The sequence below is a fragment of the Amyelois transitella genome, chromosome 4 (genome assembly GCF_032362555.1).
Source record: "Amyelois transitella isolate CPQ chromosome 4, ilAmyTran1.1, whole genome shotgun sequence".
Lineage (NCBI taxonomy): Eukaryota > Metazoa > Arthropoda > Insecta > Lepidoptera > Pyralidae > Amyelois > Amyelois transitella.
This window is the reverse complement of record NC_083507.1, coordinates 3,733,537-3,751,417: the sequence shown is the minus strand read 5'-3', so window position 1 is coordinate 3,751,417 and position 17,881 is coordinate 3,733,537. Positions and strand designations below refer to the sequence as shown.

At 35.6% G+C, this 17,881-nt stretch overlaps 1 protein-coding gene across 1 annotated transcript in view; it reads left to right on the top strand.

Moving 5' to 3' along the window:
* The window catches only part of LOC106129439 (GTPase-activating Rap/Ran-GAP domain-like protein 3), a 68,418-nt gene that overhangs the window by 47,090 nt on the left and 3,447 nt on the right, over positions 1 to 17,881 (top strand). Inside the window, exons 5-23 of the mRNA XM_013327998.2 lie at positions 4,182 to 4,288; positions 4,742 to 4,873; positions 6,302 to 6,428; positions 6,720 to 6,818; positions 7,513 to 7,616; positions 10,055 to 10,160; positions 10,672 to 10,814; positions 11,482 to 11,604; positions 12,976 to 13,135; positions 13,479 to 13,619; positions 14,029 to 14,295; positions 14,573 to 14,682; positions 14,764 to 14,877; positions 15,700 to 15,811; positions 15,955 to 16,044; positions 16,287 to 16,408; positions 16,851 to 16,999; positions 17,484 to 17,623; positions 17,753 to 17,879. Of these exons, the coding sequence (XP_013183452.2) occupies positions 4,182 to 4,288; positions 4,742 to 4,873; positions 6,302 to 6,428; positions 6,720 to 6,818; positions 7,513 to 7,616; positions 10,055 to 10,160; positions 10,672 to 10,814; positions 11,482 to 11,604; positions 12,976 to 13,135; positions 13,479 to 13,619; positions 14,029 to 14,295; positions 14,573 to 14,682; positions 14,764 to 14,877; positions 15,700 to 15,811; positions 15,955 to 16,044; positions 16,287 to 16,408; positions 16,851 to 16,999; positions 17,484 to 17,623; positions 17,753 to 17,879 (2,473 nt within the window). The remainder of the gene's footprint in view (positions 1 to 4,181; positions 4,289 to 4,741; positions 4,874 to 6,301; positions 6,429 to 6,719; positions 6,819 to 7,512; positions 7,617 to 10,054; positions 10,161 to 10,671; positions 10,815 to 11,481; positions 11,605 to 12,975; positions 13,136 to 13,478; positions 13,620 to 14,028; positions 14,296 to 14,572; positions 14,683 to 14,763; positions 14,878 to 15,699; positions 15,812 to 15,954; positions 16,045 to 16,286; positions 16,409 to 16,850; positions 17,000 to 17,483; positions 17,624 to 17,752; positions 17,880 to 17,881) is intronic.

Genomic DNA, 17,881 nt, shown 5'->3' with positions numbered 1-17,881 from the left:
ATTATAGGCCATTGTTAAACTTTATAAAAATGTACCGATAGATACCCTAAAAATAGGTTTAGAAAGTTTAATTAGAAACTGGTATAATTTTATTACAAATATTTCTCACCCCACTATGGTTCCCGTAGTCAATTCCCAATCATATTAGTATGTAGTTATAGGTATACGAATGATAATATTGATTTATCAATTAGAATTCGATTAGTGAATGGGAAACGATACGACACTCTGGTCCACACTTTATTGATCTGTTATTATGTTATTACAAATAATACATTTTATTTTTTTATATTGAAAATCGAAACCACTTAAGTTCTTTCTTTATCTCATTTTTCATCATTCCTTGTGGATGGGAAAAGAAATATAAATTCATGTACGTGTGTTCATACTAGCTTTTTCCGGCAGCTTCTCCTCTTATAAATGCCGCAGAAATTTTGGAAAATCCTGTCTGCACTTCCTGAAAAATGTAACATATAATCTACATGCCAAACAGCTTTCTATGCCCTGTAAAACTTAAATTCAAAAGTTCTTCATATTAGTGATTGATCAGATATTTATATGAAATATTTAATTTATCACTAGGCAACTAGGTACTAATTGCAAAATACCAAACATCGTTAAAGTAGTTTAGCCATATTCAGATCCAACGCACTCAGCTTCGAAAACTAATCTGCCCGAACAAAGTTTGTTTACAAAGCTGGTTATTCAGGCTATTTATGCAGTAGATGAGGTAATGGATTTGTTATCGAGCTCGCGTCCCGCACAGATGTCGGACCATACAATGGCGCATAACAACCCGGTTACTACGACGGCCTATGATGGCCTCTGTGGCGCAGCGGTAGTACGCTTGTCTGTGACACCGGAGGTCCCGGGTTCGAATCCCGGCCAGGGCACGATGAGAAACGAACTTTTTCTGATTGGCCTGGATCTTGGATGTTTATCTATATAAGTATTTATTATAAAATATAGTATCGTTGAGTTAGTATCTCGTAACACAAGTCTCGAACTTACTTCGAGGCTAACTCAATCTGTGTAATTTGTCAAAAAAAAAAAAAAAAAAAAAAAAAAAAAAAAAAAAAAAAAAAAAAAAAAAAAAAAAAAAAAAAAAAAAAAAAACTACGCGAAATAGTTTTTATTATGAAACCAAACATTATTTTTATATAAAAACTAGCTGCGTCCTGGAGCTTCGCTCCCGTGGGAATTTCGGAAAAATGACCCAATATGTAATTCCAAGTTATATTTTTCCTTAATAGATTTAACGCGAAAGAGTAATACCTAAAAACACATGCTTACAAACTTTCGCTTAAATTTTTATTTAATGTCGAGTGAAAAATTCCCGCGCATGTCTTTATCTTACAGAAACATTGTTTTGATTATGAATTAAATACATACACAATTAGACGTAGAGGTAGACGTTCGTTTTAGGTAGTTACGTAGTAGTTTAGTAATACAAGTAAGAGTGTGCTTCGAATTTACATAATGTTTAACTCCAAAACTTTGAAATTTCTTGTTGGCAACAGCAAGGGCGCATGGCAACTACTCTTTCTATAATTTAAGAGCCATTCGTTGACAATATGCCGTGTAATTTATCAAAGTCATGACTTACGTGTTCACAGCGTAGGTAACTGTCGCAAACAGAAATCCTCGCGAATATCTTTAAGAACTTCCATTGTGACATTTGCTTTTTGGTTGATCAATAGATATACGAGTACATTAGATTTTTCAAACATTTCGTATACCTACTAGTCCTAGCATAGCAAAAAAGATGAAATAAACAAAAATTATTGCAAATATAATAACGAAATATATTTTTGGTTCTTTTCTTGTCATCATTGTAATCATTTTCATAGAAATCTTACTTTTAACTTACATCAAGTATAAGGAGTTTCTAATACAAAAAACGGTCTTGAACAATTTGAAAAGAAGTGCAAACTAGTCCGTCTGCAAAAGCTATTATTTCCTAGAGCGGTACCGGTGATTGTACCAGTTCAAACTTAATTAATTTTGAGCACTCTAGTCTCTCCGGAGTTTAAGTGCATTGTCTTCACAGCGCAATGCAAAGAAAGAGTCCCTTATTGAAAAATAAAACTTGCAATTATTTTAACAACCAAATAGAACAAGAGGTTTTCCCACAGCAACAAAATGGTAACTCCTGGTCCTGATAAGTCTCGAACTTACGTCGAGGCTAGCTTAACCAGTGTTATTCGACCCGTTTCCTGTAGCTATACATATTCAGTTATCTATTTATGGTTCCATATTAACGAGAATGATCCTTTTAAAATTACAAATTGAAATTGATGACCCTATTCATTATAAATCCGTTTACAAAAATGTCAAAAACTGTACCTATTTATCATTTTCAAACGGCAATCACGTAAATTACAACATTGGATAGTTTAAAAACGTTAACGACAATCAAAACAATGACCCAATGACACACGACAAAGGGGTCAATATAATTTCATATACTACACGACACGACAATGTAGCTTGAACTATTGCTGTTCATTTTACAGCCACTTGACGCCGTCACATAGTGTGGAAAATCGTTTGACGAACAAGCAATGGAGCTTTTGAACGGTGCAACTATAATTTCCCTGCTAGATCGAAAGTACTTAGGTAGTACTTGACAATTTAAATTGGTTGTGTTACCTAGTTGAACTATATAGAATTGTTCCTAATAAAACCAATGAATAACATTTGTTACAATATAGAAAGTGCCGTGTGGTTCCCGGCACCATTACAAAAAAAGAATAGGACCACTCCATCTCTTTCCCACGGATATCGTAAAAGGCGACTAACGGATAGGCTTATAAACTTGGGATTTCTCTTTTAGGCGGTGGGCTAGCAACCTGTCACTATTTGAATCTCAATTCTATCACAAAGCCAAACAGCTGAGCGTGGCCTATCAGTCTTTTCAAGACTGGTGGCTCTGTCTACCCCGCTAGGGATATAGACGTGATCATATGTATGTATGTAGAAAGTCCTTTATTTTTTATTTATATTAAAAAAGACGTCCATTTTTTTTATTTTGATACAAATTTATAAATTTTCTATAACGCATTCTAAAATCAGCGTATTCATTAACTTCACATCTCTTTATTTTTATTCTGGCAAAACATCATAAAACATGCCATACACCATTATGTCATATTTTTCCACTTCACTGAAATTACCTCTGAAAGCAATTTTGGAGGGTAGATATTTTTATGATATCGATATTCTATGCAAACCAATCGTTTTGATTCGTCAACGTTCGACGTACGGGACGTGTATTGGTTTCGAATGTCGATAAAATATAGGTCAACATCGTAACTTGTTTTGCTAAGCTGTTTACTGGTCTAGGTAAAGTTTACCCTCGTTATAGAAATTTGCGTCACTGACCAAGCGTTGCTAGCATCCGTACCAGACCTTTAACCCTTTAACAGTAAACGAGCTGAATGGATTTAAGCCGGTACATTAATTAAAACAAAATTCAATCTGTTTCAGATAAAAGTTATATATTCATTTTACTATCCAATGCTTAATTATTATTTTATGAAGACAAGTATTTTAAAAATATTTTCCACATTAACTATATCAATATGCGACGACTACAGATATAGTTTTATGTTTTTATCAAAACTATTTTTACATAGGTATGTGGTTTAAATCGTCGTGAGGAAACCTGCACATTCAGGAACTAGATGTGTATATGATCCAATATGGTTTATGTTCTCCAGTTGTTGTTGTTGCAGAGGTCAGACGTGAGTCGCTTCGTATAAAAACCTGACTCACTTAATTCAGGATCCATGGTCAAGGGCTTACCCCGGGCTCCTCTACAGAGTGGTAAGGATATATCGGTTGCATCCTTACCAATCTGGAGAGAGGCCATGGAGAAGAGAAGTGTTATAAATATTTTATTTTTATATACCTATTAATTAGCAGGTATAAATGTTAAAGACCATCAAAAAGAAATATAATAGGTACTGGCCACTTATAAAAAAAATATATACCTACTCAAAAAAAAAGTTTTTATTTTTGGCGGGAATTTCGGGAAAGCAAACAAAATTTATTGATGAACACAACACAAGTTATAGATTTTGTAAATTTGAGTTAAAATTTAGAGCAGTAGATTACTTATATCGGTAATAATATTTATATTTTTTTATACAAATAAAATAAAAACGAAATTGTTACAGTGCACCAGAATTACATAGGAGTAGATGGCATGAGAGAGCCGTACTTGCTCAGTGTAGTGCAGGAGGGCGGTGCGGGGCTTTTACGAGCTATCCTTTTCAACAAAATGGTAAGAACATCAGACCTACCTGGAATATATATAATTCATTTCACACGTCAGCTGCTTCGCATATAAACTTTATCACTTTGACCATAAAGATACTTTTATGTATTCTCACTTATACCTGAATCATTTTCTAATTTCATATCCTATACTATTGTCGTAAAGTTAATTTCACTCTAGTGAAACGGTATAAGGTTATGGTATAACAGGAAACGAAATAAAAAACTATTATAAACAATATCTAAATAATAATTAGATCACGCCTGTTCCTCAGAGACTACATCGTACCAAAGTTTCCACTTGCCAAGATCACTCCATACTTTTTTCTTCATCCGAATTCATAACTCTCCTGACCTGACTCCTGGCCTGACTTTTCGCTAAGACGTCCCTGATTTCATGGAGACACCTACGTTCTTTTAATGCCCAACTAAAACATTTAAAAAGTACATGACTTCGCAGGGTGCTCACAAAATATACCTGCCTCCAAGCGCGTGGAACACTGGAAGCAACCAAACTCCAAGCCGGCCTACTATCAAACAAATCCTGGCGCAGTTCCCTGCCATGGAGAGGGTAGACAAGGTTCCCAGAGAGGTAAGAACGAGATAGATAGGCAAAAGTCTTTAATCCCTACGGGTAGGCAGAAACAATACTTTGGTGATGGGATGGAGTTGCGATTCAGAGAAAATCATAAGTTGCTAGCCCATAGCCGGAATGGAGAATGCCAAGATTATCAGCATTGTCCTTAGTTGATATTTACAATCAACCCTAAAAAGGAGAATCTAGCACACACTTACACACTATGTTTGGCTACCTTACTTAACATTATTCCAAAACAATATAATTTTTTTATTTGGTAAATATAAGGCATATTTCCATACAATATCATTAAGTATCTATGAATGACGAGAAATTTGAATTGTAATATTAAATAGTAATTTGATGTTTGACAGTAATAACCACAGTTTTCCAATACTGTTATTCGAGAATATTAAATTTTGGAGCACAAAATCATTTACTGAACCGTAAGATCATGAAAAACTTCCAAAGATTTAATCCCATAAAAGCGGCACAAGCCTATAATAAGTTATGGTTAAAAGATACCATTATCTGTTTTACCGTCCATTTTACGTGGCCTAATTATTTCAGCAACCATGAAAATACCTCACCAGATGGAACATTAAATAATTCTGTGTGGAGTTCAGTAATTTTTTGAATGTAAGAAAGAAAGTTTGGGTTAGTTAAGCAAATGAAATTCAGACTCAGAGTGTAGGCATTTTTGTTATCTGTTTATAGGAAAACTATTCTAAGAAATTCTGGTCTCAGGACATTATTTTTATAGAAATATAAGAATAAATTGCGACTCAAGTTACGACAAAATTATTCGTATCACGTAATCATCGTGTTCAAATGTGAAGGTACCTATAGGGCGTCAAGTTATTGTCGCACTCAATACCTGCTTAGGAAACACGACGCTTTTCTAACGCAATAAGTTTTATATAGGTATGATAACTATGCAAAATGTTACGCGACTTTTAAAATATTTTTCGTGCATTTGCTTATAAATTATAAATGTTTCACCTATGTCGCTAACTGTCATTGTTTATGGCTGTCCTCATTCCTAGTCAAACAAGGCTACACTAAGCATAACCTTCATAAGCTGACCAAGCGACATTATTCTTCGAGCGTTCACATGGGACGATGTTTCAGATCCATAAAATTACTGATAATTTAACTTCTTAGCTGAATACTCTTCTTCCTCAAAAAGACTTGGCGAGGTTTCCCATAACCTACTGTAATGTATTTGATAGCCAAGAATTTTATTTTATTTGACTATATTTTGCAGAACCTAAAAACTTAATCAAGACCTGTCTATGACTTAATGTTCTAATAACTACCATTGGATCGCATATCATTACATCGCACATATATTCTTCATTATCCTATAGCGGGAAGACAGCCAAAAGTTTCAAAAAGACACAATCAGTCTGCCGACTGACATCAATAAGATTATTTTTTCAGATCACGTGCGCGGAGCTCCAAAAGGACATTCTGCTTCTGGAGGAGCAGGAAGGATCGGTGAACTTCAAAATAGGTGTTATGTTAATGAAGCCCGCGCAGAAGACAGACGACGAAATGCTCTCCAATGGTAAAATTTACACTAAAAATATGGAAAAATTTGAAATTGAATTATTCTGTTTCCTTCATTGAGCTCATGTCCATTTGTATTTTTACTTGTTTTTATATTTTCTATCTAATTATTGAAAGTATCTATCCAAGTAAGTACATAATATGTTTATAAAAAAGACACAACCCAACTTGACTATTTCATAACTTTTGATATCATGAAGTTTTTCTGTCGTTGGGTTACACGAGAATACCTGCCAGAACCATAATAAAATACGTCAAAGCGCCATTTAAACGTTTCAAAATATTTCAGAAAAGGGCGACGAAAAATGGGAGCGTTTTATATCGCTTTTGGGGGACAAAATTCGATTACGCGGCTGGAACAGATTCCGCGGCGGGCTCGACGTCAAAGGTAACTTTTGTTTCCAACTATCTACCCGATATTATTGAATTACTAGTTTTACCGGGGTTCCACGTAACGCAAAGATTTATGTCACAAAGTTGTTTCTGGTCATGTGCCTTTTGTTTTTAAAAGAAATGTCATTGATATCTTTTGAAAAATATACGAGTAAGCATGATTGGTAATTACGAAATAATCAAGCTTTCTATTAGATTACTATATTTTATGTCTTGAGAGATTAAGATTAAGATTAGATTATTGTCTTTTTATTCAAAAACTAAGGATAAGTAATTATTACTTCGATGTTTGTTAAAACTATTTTACCTCATCTGATAAGATACCTGGACGTACTACTACTAATTACTAAACTATAATACAAAAAAATATTTTTTATGCTACTTTCTTAAATTATTCATCTTGATACTTCCGTATATTCTCTAAAAGATGATGTGGATTCGCATATAAGCCACAATCTAATACAAGAGTGGAAAGATTAGGTGGTAACGTCTGCCGTCGCTTAAGAGGAGAATCTAACACACACAATATTTTAAATATTATCTAGATAATGCAGGGCTAAATTCAGCCTAACTCATGTATCATGTTCACAACTTTTAACTTCTCCTTTGCCTATATATAATCATTCCAACATACAATTTACAACGTACACTTCTTGGAATGCCGAGATACCAACCCAAGGTGTTTGCAGGTGACATGACTGGCAGCCATTCCATCTACACAATGCACCAGGGTCACGAGATAATGTTCCACGTCTCCACTATGTTGCCCTTCTCCAAGGACAATAAGCAGCAGGTGAGCAATGAGATTATGTTATGTCTCAGCTAAGTGTAAACATAATTACGTAGTAACTTACATTGTTGTTAATTTAATTTAGTTACTAAGTTTCGCTCTTGTCTTGTTTTGTAAGTAGTATGCTGATATACTGGGAGAAATCATGATATTTAATAAAAAAAAAATATGATCATAAAATTTACATAACGTTTTAGTTGTACTGTTGTTTAAAAGACATTCGAATACGTATTTAAACATTAATGCAATGAATTTATCTTTGACAGACCAAATATATTTTATAATAATATAATAATATAGTCAAAAATAAGGTCTTTATCTTATTAAGAAACATAAATACATAAAAAATAGATACTATGACTAAGTACCACGTGCCAAAATTCTGTTTACGACCTTTTTAGTATTAAATGTAATAACAGTATGAAATAAATTAGAACATCAATTTTCGGAGCGTGAAATTTCAACTCATCTCTGGAAAACAATAGCGATCACTAAACTATAACAGCTAACTAACAGCTGTCAAATACAAATATTTGAGGTAGCAAATCTAGTATACGAAAGTTGTGAACTATTACAATAAATGTTAGCGAACTCCATTTTAATGAGAAAACCAGCAGAGTAACGCAAACTTTCCATTAATAAGGATATTCCAATTGTAGAACTCTAATGTAAATAGAAGGATTTAATTAAATATCTAGAAGTTTCGTCTTTAATCAAACTGGGCTTAATGAACCTGCTAGTTCTCTTTATATTAGATTTTACATTTTAGGGCGCTTCTTAACTAACGGCTTTTTTCACCAGTAAATCGAAATATTCGCTTCTTAAAATGTTAAAGACTAAATGAACATTGAAATCAGACTTATAGATATTATTCCGATTTCATTGAAGCTTATTAAGCAGTCTGAGATAAGTAAACCGTAATTAAATGAAAAACTTAGTGAACCACATTTTATATTACTAGTTTTTACAGAGCTAGCTAGCTAGCGTATAAAACAAAAAAACTCATTAATTCCTGTTCCCGTAAGAACTTTGCGAAATCATCTCTTAGTGCGCCGCTAGACCACACAAGGAGCTGCCTACATGCCAATATATATAAAACTCTTTCGTTTCTGAGTGACTAACGGACAACGCACAGCCCGAACCATTGAACAAACGAATACAACAACGAAATAAAACTAATAATAAAACATAGCATATAACAATAAAACGATGATAACATATAAGAAAAGCGAAGCAATGAAATGAAATGAAAAAAAAACATTGGTTACATAAATTTTACCATGCTAATAAATAAATATATTACATAATAGAAATTGTAAGGCTAAAAAATATCAGTAGAGGCCCCATCATCATCCCATTTTCATCAAAATCGCATATATACAACTTTTTCTGTGACGATGGGCCTCATTAAACCTTGCAGAGACCCTTGCGATCCCTCAAAGGTCAGATTTCACGGAACCGTAAAATCTGGTGGATTTCATTAAACTTACAGATGGAATGCGTATTTCTGTGAAAGGATTAACATTCTTTGGCAAACTTTGTCTTGTGATATCTTCAATTATGTTTCCTGACTAAATTGTTATTAATTTATAATTATATTGCATACATATATAATATAATAAATATTATAAATGCGAAAGTTAGTTTATTTTTTATATTCTCTTCACGCGTTATCTTGAATTTCGATTTAACCAATCTTCCACGAAGACCGTCTTTTTCGAAATAGACTAGAAGCGAAAACCAACCATTACGTTAGGGAGATTTTATGCCCATTTTCCATTTACATATTTATAACATTTTTCGAAACTTTTTTAAGTTATATCTACAGTGCTTTGGCCCTTTGAAAACAAACCAATTGCTTGAAATTAAATGTTTTGGACTTGAAAAGTTAAGAAATTAATAACGACAGGTCAGTAATTAATCTTTCTGAAATAATGTAATAACGAAGAGATTGAATTAGCCACGAAAGTTCTTGATAAAATTAAATCGAAATTTAAAACTTTAATATTTCGTTATTATTTATTAGACTACAGATTTTAAAGATAATGAATTAATTCTGTTTAATTATTAGGAAAAGAAAGGATCTTTTCTTCATTATTATCCATAATCATAACCCATTTATATATATATATATATTATACCATACCGTATATATATATATTATATACCATATAAACGGTAAAGTTGGTCCTTGGTTGGAGTCTGTCAAGACTATAACTGTAAATTCCTTTACCTTTTAAAAAAAACCTTCTACTTTATAGAGTTACTAGGTTCATATCTTTACTTTTTTTATCACCATATAAACTTATGGAATGCAATAAACGATTGAGTATTAAGTATAACGCCAGAATTTTATATATAAAAGCGAAAAACACTCACTTAGGAATCACGAAATCTCAAAATGTATATATATATATATAAATATATAACTTTTTTTATAGTTGGAAAGAAAACGACACATCGGCAACGATATAGTCAACATCGTGTTCACAGATGACTCCGTTCACAACACTTTTAATCCTCAATGTGTGAAGAGCCATTTCACTCGTATCCTTTACTAATCTGTTTATATGTATTAGTAGCCCTGTATATAGTTTTTAATTAACGGTCAAGTCAGAAGAATAATAATCGACTGTGCATGTCTTTTGTTCAGTTAACTTTCTTGCCTTTGAGGTCCTTGGTTTACTCTCAGATCAAGTCTTACATTGTTTTTTAAAAAGAGAGCATTGGTTTGATAAACAAAGCAACATTGCCATAGTACGGACCTGTAAATATTTTCCAGTTCACACAGTAGTCTTTATCATTGTAAAACTATCAACATCGCTCCAAGTTGTGAAGCTACGAGAACTCGTAGCTGCTCTACGACAAATCGTAGCAAGTCTACAAAAACATATTTACATTGTATAAAAGCGTTAAAATTTTTATTTATTACAACTAGATACTGATTATAGATGATATGTACATACCTGTTATGATTATTTCTAAGATCTAAATATAGTATTTTCTCGTGTATTTAAAAAACTAATTCATTATAATTTTTCCTGACAAATGCAACCAGATATTTTCGCAGTGGTGTCAGAAGCGGAGGGAGAGGGTTACAGGCTGAGTGTGTACAGCGACGACACAGTGCCGCCTTTCGGACCCTCATTACCGTGCCCTCCGGTGTTCAACGACCCGCAGCTCTTCCGGGAATTCTTATTGGTATAAATAGACACCTGAAAAATATGTGTAAAAGTTATAATATATATTTATTATAAAAATAAAAACACATTTTTTTCGTAAAAATTGTAACGCGATTACTTTCGAACCGTTGGTCTGATTTTAATGTTTGAAATGTATGCAGGATATGTTAATACATTTTTTTTAAATTTTAGAGATAATCACAATTTTGTAAAATTTCAAGTGTTGGCGAGGTATAAGTTCGCGGCGAACAATAAGTACAGCTACATTATGTTATTCTTGTTTTAAGTTCTTTGATTGCGACACATTATATATACGAACGATATTAAATAGGTACTTTATGATATGTGTTATTGAATGTTATCGTTGCAATTAACAGTTACATTATTGTTTTTATGAACAGTTCTCATAATCTAGATAGTAATGCACACACCAATAACAGATATAAACATTGAAGTTGTGTATAATAGAAAACTTTGGACAATAACCATATAGCTGAAATCTTATCAAATTTTTGGTACATACGTCTATTAATAAATTACTGTATTTTGTCCCTCGAAAAATATTGCTTTCACTTACTGTCGCAAAATATATCTAAATGTATACATCGCGAAGAAGATTCTTCCTTCCTTCGGTGACCTACATACATTTCTTCTTATCACAAAACTCACAATACCTAATGCTGCAGGTAAAACTGATGAACGGTGAAAAAGCAGCGTTCCAGACGCCCACGTTCGCGTTGAAGAGACAACGCACACTTGACACTCTCATTCGGGATATCTACGCTGAACACTGCTCCGATCACAAGGTGGTGAGTCTGGCAGACTATAACTGTAAATTAACCTTCTACTTTATAAAGTTACTAGGTTGATATCTTTACTTTAGTATAACGCCAGTTTACTCAACTGTTTCAATAATAAGCGTCTTAACTTTTTCTCTTAGACCCCTAGACACATGAAGAACCTACACGCCAAATTTCAAGTCTTTCCACCCAGCGATTTGGGCTGTGCATTGATATGTCAGTCACTCACTTTCTTCGTTTATATATTTAGATATACTAAATTATTCCCGCGGCTACGCCACAAAAAGCAAAAGATCCGTTAATTTTTTTCCTCAAGAATTCCGGGAAATTTAATGTTATCTAAAAAATACCTTTATATTAAAAACATAAACTGCTATTAGTTTTCCAATAGATTATCGATATTTCCTACACTATCTAATTTTAACCTGGGCATTACGAATTAATGGCTTTTGATGGTAGGCAATACCATATTGTATAATTAAACACACATTAACAAATTATAAAGTTGTATCGGAAACGTTGTAACTTGTTATAAGTTGGGAACAATTTAATAGATATAATTATTGTAGTTCGTGACATGTTGCTGCCAAATAGAAAGTTTCTAGTTTCGAAACCAACCTCGTTGCAACTTAGAATTAGTTCAATTAATTATTGTCTTCTATTCCGGCTTTGAAGTGTTTGCATTCAATTTAATCAATTACTTCTTGTTTCGTACTTTTGACGCCCTACATTATGTAACACTCCATTGTTTTTTAAATATAACATAGGTTTTCTCAATTTAGCAAAAAAATATACCTTTTTGTACCTACTCTTAAATGTCTCTTAATAACTCAATAATTGAATCCTTTATTTATTAAAATAAAAGATTCAATTGATAATAATATTCAATTGAAGATAATTGGTTCCCGGCACCAATTCAAAAAAGAATAGGACCACTCCATCTCTTTCCCATGGATGTCGTAAAAGGCGACTAAGGGATAGGCTTATAAACTTGGGATTCTTCTTTTAGGCGATGGGCTAGCAACCTGTCACTATTTGAATCTCAATTCTATCATTAAGCCAAATAGCTGAACGTGGCCATTTAGTCTTCAAGACTGTTGGCTCTGTCTACCCCGCATAGGATATGGACGTGACCATATGTATGTATGTATGTATGAAGGTAATTCAAACGCTTGCATGAAGAGAGTTATGAATGTGGATGAAGCGAAGGAAGTATGCAGAGATCGTGGCAAGTGGAAAGAGGTAGTCTCTGCCTACCCCTCCGGGAAAGAGGCGTGATTTTATGTGTGCATGAATGTATGTTTTATAATAAATTTATATGTTACGCTAAAAATTGTCTAAAGAGATCGCTATGTTCTACCCCAACTTTTTTCTGAACAGCCGATGCTGTCGCGGCGAGCTTTATCGGACGTGTGGTCGGGAGGTGCGGGGGCCGGGGGCGCAGGCGCAGCGAGGACCGAACGCTTCCTGCATGTGGGTCAGGCTCTCAAGCTGGATGCCGTTCTACGTGGCGACGCTCCCACCAGTTTAGTCTCGACTGGTATGGGTGATGTTATAGTAAACAGTCATTGTATGATGTGTGGTAAGGTGGTACGGGAGTTGGTGGCGTGGTCACAGTGAAGACCGAAAACTTCCTGCACATGGGACCGATTATATACCGACCGATTATAAGACACTATCTTGCTATCAAAATTTACAAAAAGGAACAATCAATCGTCGCTAAAAATCAGGATAAAATCAATTTCCTTCTGATGGGTTTATAGTACAAGGAATTTCTTTCCTTTTGAATTATTCCCAGTTTCCGAGACCCAAAACTTATGCTGAAATTCCATAATCCATAACAAACTGTATAAAACTACTACAATTTTTGAAAATCACTACAGGATCAGGAGGTTCCCGGCGCGCGCCCTGGGAAGGTAAAGTGTGGCGAGCGGCGCCGCTGCCGGCCACCCCGGTCTGTGCCGAGCAGATGTCGGAGGGGCGGCTTCTATTATCCACAACCTCCAACACATACATTTTAGAAGGTACTTTACATTTTAGAAGGTTTCTTTACAATAAAGCTTTTATGATACAGCAAATGTTTGATGCAGACTATCTGCATCAAGCATTAGAGATATCAATGTCAATACAGAAAGAAGAAATCTAAGATTTCAAGCCCAAAGAGCGCATGCGAACAAGGTCTTTCTTGCCAGAATCAATGTGTGCCAACATCTCACTATCCATTATCCTCTTTTTTACCACTAGAAAGCGAAACCACCCGTGTAGTAGGTATTACGCTGTGAAGGCTGCATGCGCGCTGCCCGAGTGAGCGAGCGGGACACCTATATTCCGCCAGGGTGCGCGGGCTGCGACCATAACCATCTTTTTCAAAATTATCAAAACCAATGCCAACTTATCACAAATTTACACATTAAGCCTATTTCTTTCCATCAGAAAGCGGAACCACCCGCGTAGTGTTACGCTGGGAAGGCTGCGTGCGCGCGGCCCGAGTGAGCGAGCGGGCGGGGATCTTCCGCGTGGGCGCGCGGGTGTGCGCGGGGGGCGGGTCCACGACGGGCGGCGCGGGCGGCGCGGGGCTGTACGCGGTGGCGGTGCCCGAGCTGTGCGCCGGCGCCTGGGCCATGCGCCCGCTGCAGGACTGCAAGCACGCGAGGTTGCCGCGCACGAAGACGGCGCACTATTTTGACTTATTAGAGTCGGGTGAGTAAAGCCGACTCTCCTTTCTGCCTTGGATTCGCACCCTGCTGATGAGGAAAAGTTACCTCATCATCAAATATGGTAAAAATGTATCTATTGAGAACAGATTACAGTGGTTTTCACAGACAAGATAGCGAATACTTTGTCTCACCTCATTACATATCCGTATTATCTCATACGGCTCAGCCATATTTTTTTAGTTTCACACCCTTTATTAATAACTCTGTAACTGTCTGTCCCGAATTATCTTCCAGGATAATTATTTCTATTCGTATTTTAGGAGAAAATGGAAAAGCGTTACTTGCTGTCGCAATTGGTAGAAGAGTGATGCTTATGGCTGAGGAAACAAAGACTGATAGTGAAATGGGTTTTGAATACACACATATCAAGGTAAGAAAACAGCAAATTGCTGAATATGCTTTTACTATATAAAAACCTACATCAAATCTTACAAGTTTTTCTTCGTCGCAGGATATACAACTAAGTGAATCGCCAATTTTAATAAAACTAATGGACGGAGAAGTAGCTACTATGGTAGTTGGTTACAAGCACCACTGGGAATTGTTGGAAACAGGAACTGGCCAAGTAAGTTACTGATTTACTCAACTTCCTATTTGCGATATTTAAATCATCAATTACTTAGATATCAGGTGGTCCGTATTCATATTCATATTTCATTTGCTTTAATCCCCTTTTTATTTGCGTATTTTACAGCGAAATCAGTCAAACCATTTCACGACTCGCATACAATAAAGCAATTAAAGTCAAAGTAACAAATTTAACGTTGGCTCCTCTAAATTTCCTGGAAACGAATCAAGGATCTTCCCGCCTTCTGACTTACCCCCATAACCTCGATACGCTTTGCCTCCCTGAACCCACACGTGTAGGTAATGTTGATGTCAGTTTACGTTTCAACTGAGTGTTTAACATACATAATGACATATCAAAATAAACGAAAAACATTTTGTATCTGACAGTCCGTTCAGCCAACTGACATAAAATGTTTGATAATTTGGACGTGATTTAGAGAAGGATGTTAAAAAGAGGACCGGTAAAACAATTTCAACATATTTAAACATTTTATGCAAAAGTATTTCTAATTTGGAATTAAATGGAAAATAAAAACTTTATGCCTTATTTCGAGGGCATTGAATATAAAAACAAAACACTGCAAAAGCAGACAACTACCTACTTAGTAATTAAAATTTTGACACAACAATCTGTCTCGAGAAGGACTAGAAAACCTTTCATTCATTTCTTTTCACTTCTCATGCCAACAAATGGTATTTTCATTAATTATGGGAATAGCACCCACTATTCCAGTTAAAAAAATCTGGGTTCTTATGTCCAGCCTGCAGCCGCCTATGTCAGCAGGTGATGATATAAAGTTGCAACACTTTTTTGCAGCCTATAAAACGAGCAGAAACGTCGGAAGACAGCACACCGCGGCGGGGAACTCTGGTAAATGCACTGAGGATTGGAGACGAGAGAGATGGCCAAATAGTTTTATGTTACAACCGTAAGTATTTTAGGACAATTCCTAATCGTACCTACAACTAGGTTGATCTTAAAAGTGACGAACATAATAACCACGAAACAATTTTCTATTGATATTTAGTAGAAGGTTGTATAAAATTAATATAATAAGAATCCCATTTCCAGATACATGCCACTTTGAAAGACTAACTACGAAGGGATTAGAAAGTGATAGCGAGTATGACTTCCACTGGACAACAGTGCCCGCTGCAGTTGGTAAGTTGTATTAATGTATAAATTACAGGAAATATTTGAATTATTGGTTCACATTAATATAACTGTCTATAACTGGTATCAATGGTACAGGAACCCCTGTATAAAACAACAAAAAAGTGATATAACACGCAGTTCGTTATTTCGCCAATATAAAACGGCCCATACATACATTAAATCAAGCCCCGGAAGGGTGAAATAGCCCTTACTGATGGCATTCATTTATATCATGGAAATTTTTCCAGTTTGCGCATTTCCGTACATAATGGCGTTCGCGGAGGACCTGCTGGAGATCCGGCTGGTGGCCAACGGGTCGCTGGTGCACGCCGCCTGCATCCCCGGCCTCAAGCTCATGTGCGGCCGACGAGTGAGTGAAAACTTGTTATTCTTCCAGTAATGTATCACTACTGCGGATTATCGGAACCCACTCTGGCGAACCAGATAATTCACAAAGGCGCCGGTACTATCTCGTTCAGGTTAAGGAAGAAAACGAAGGACTAACTATAGGAATAAGGCTAACTCGGGGACCAGATCTTGAAGTCAGATAGCCTTATTCCTAAGGTCGTCTGACCATTTGGTAAGCTAGAAACCTAGATTATTTTTTTAAAAGCAATCAGCATCTGAATGCTTTCATAAAATATGTCATTTGCAGATTTAATTGCCACTGATCATAGAAAGTCTACATGAATAAAATTTCCCTTTTGCATAATAATAATGCGATAACAGGGATAGTTACAGTATTAGTACTTCCTATATTTAACCACTTAACGAAATGCAATAGCCCTTGCAATGTGGTTTTCACTTTACAGGATATATTCTACGTAGCATGCGCCCCGGAATATGTTCCTCTGAGTAGAGAGATCGATCCCTGCCTCGGCATGCACGACTACGAGCTGGTCCGGCAGATGAGCAAGCAAGGCGGCCCTTACTCGCTCGACGAGGATGAAAACAATGACAAGTTAGTATATTTTCAAACATTACACGTGGACTCTCAATGTAAAAAGTTATCAGAATATTCAAAAGGCGACTCATAAATATTTAAATGTTTTCGAAATAACAAGTCGGTATGGCCTATTTAGGCAAAAAGTTTTGGCTTATTTTAATATTCACCAACTTTTTGTATTAATTCTGCAAAAACGTTATACATACATTCTTCTTACGCCTCAACGACTTCAATATATATTTACAAAGTTTCTTCTAGGTTTATCTCTTACCATAGCATATTCTCGAATGCATCTCGCATATTTTTTAGTCACTGATTATACTTATGATAGTCATAGGTGTTTAACCTACTTATAAAAGATTCAACATTCTGCTTCACACCAAATTGTCTTGGGAATTTTGATTTGGGTATACAAGTTTCTAGTGCCTTTTAATTGTCTCCTGGGACATCTACAGTAAGAAATGTTTTTAATCTTTTTTTTAATGTCACACTATTGCAGGGGCGAGGCGAACCAAAACAGTCGCACTTCAGAGAACAACTCCGCATCCAGTAGGAGCAGCTCAGTGTCCTCAGAACAGGAGAACATTCGGCCTCCGCTCACTCGCATGGCGCCCATCTCCCCTCCGAGCTCGCCGCAAGGTATTCCATTACTACTACTCTAGTATTGCGAAACGATCCAGTTTAAGACTTAAGGTTAAATTATTGTTTTTAGTGAAATATGACCAGCAAACTTTTATATATAAGAAGTATATTGTCTTATAATTATAGTACTGCCAGAAAACAGCGGTCGCTGCGTGCGCATCTACAAGATCCCGCAGAGCAACCTGAGCGCCGGCGCATACCAGCGGCAGTCGGTCTCCGCAGACCAAGTTCTCACTTCTTACTTTTCACATAGGT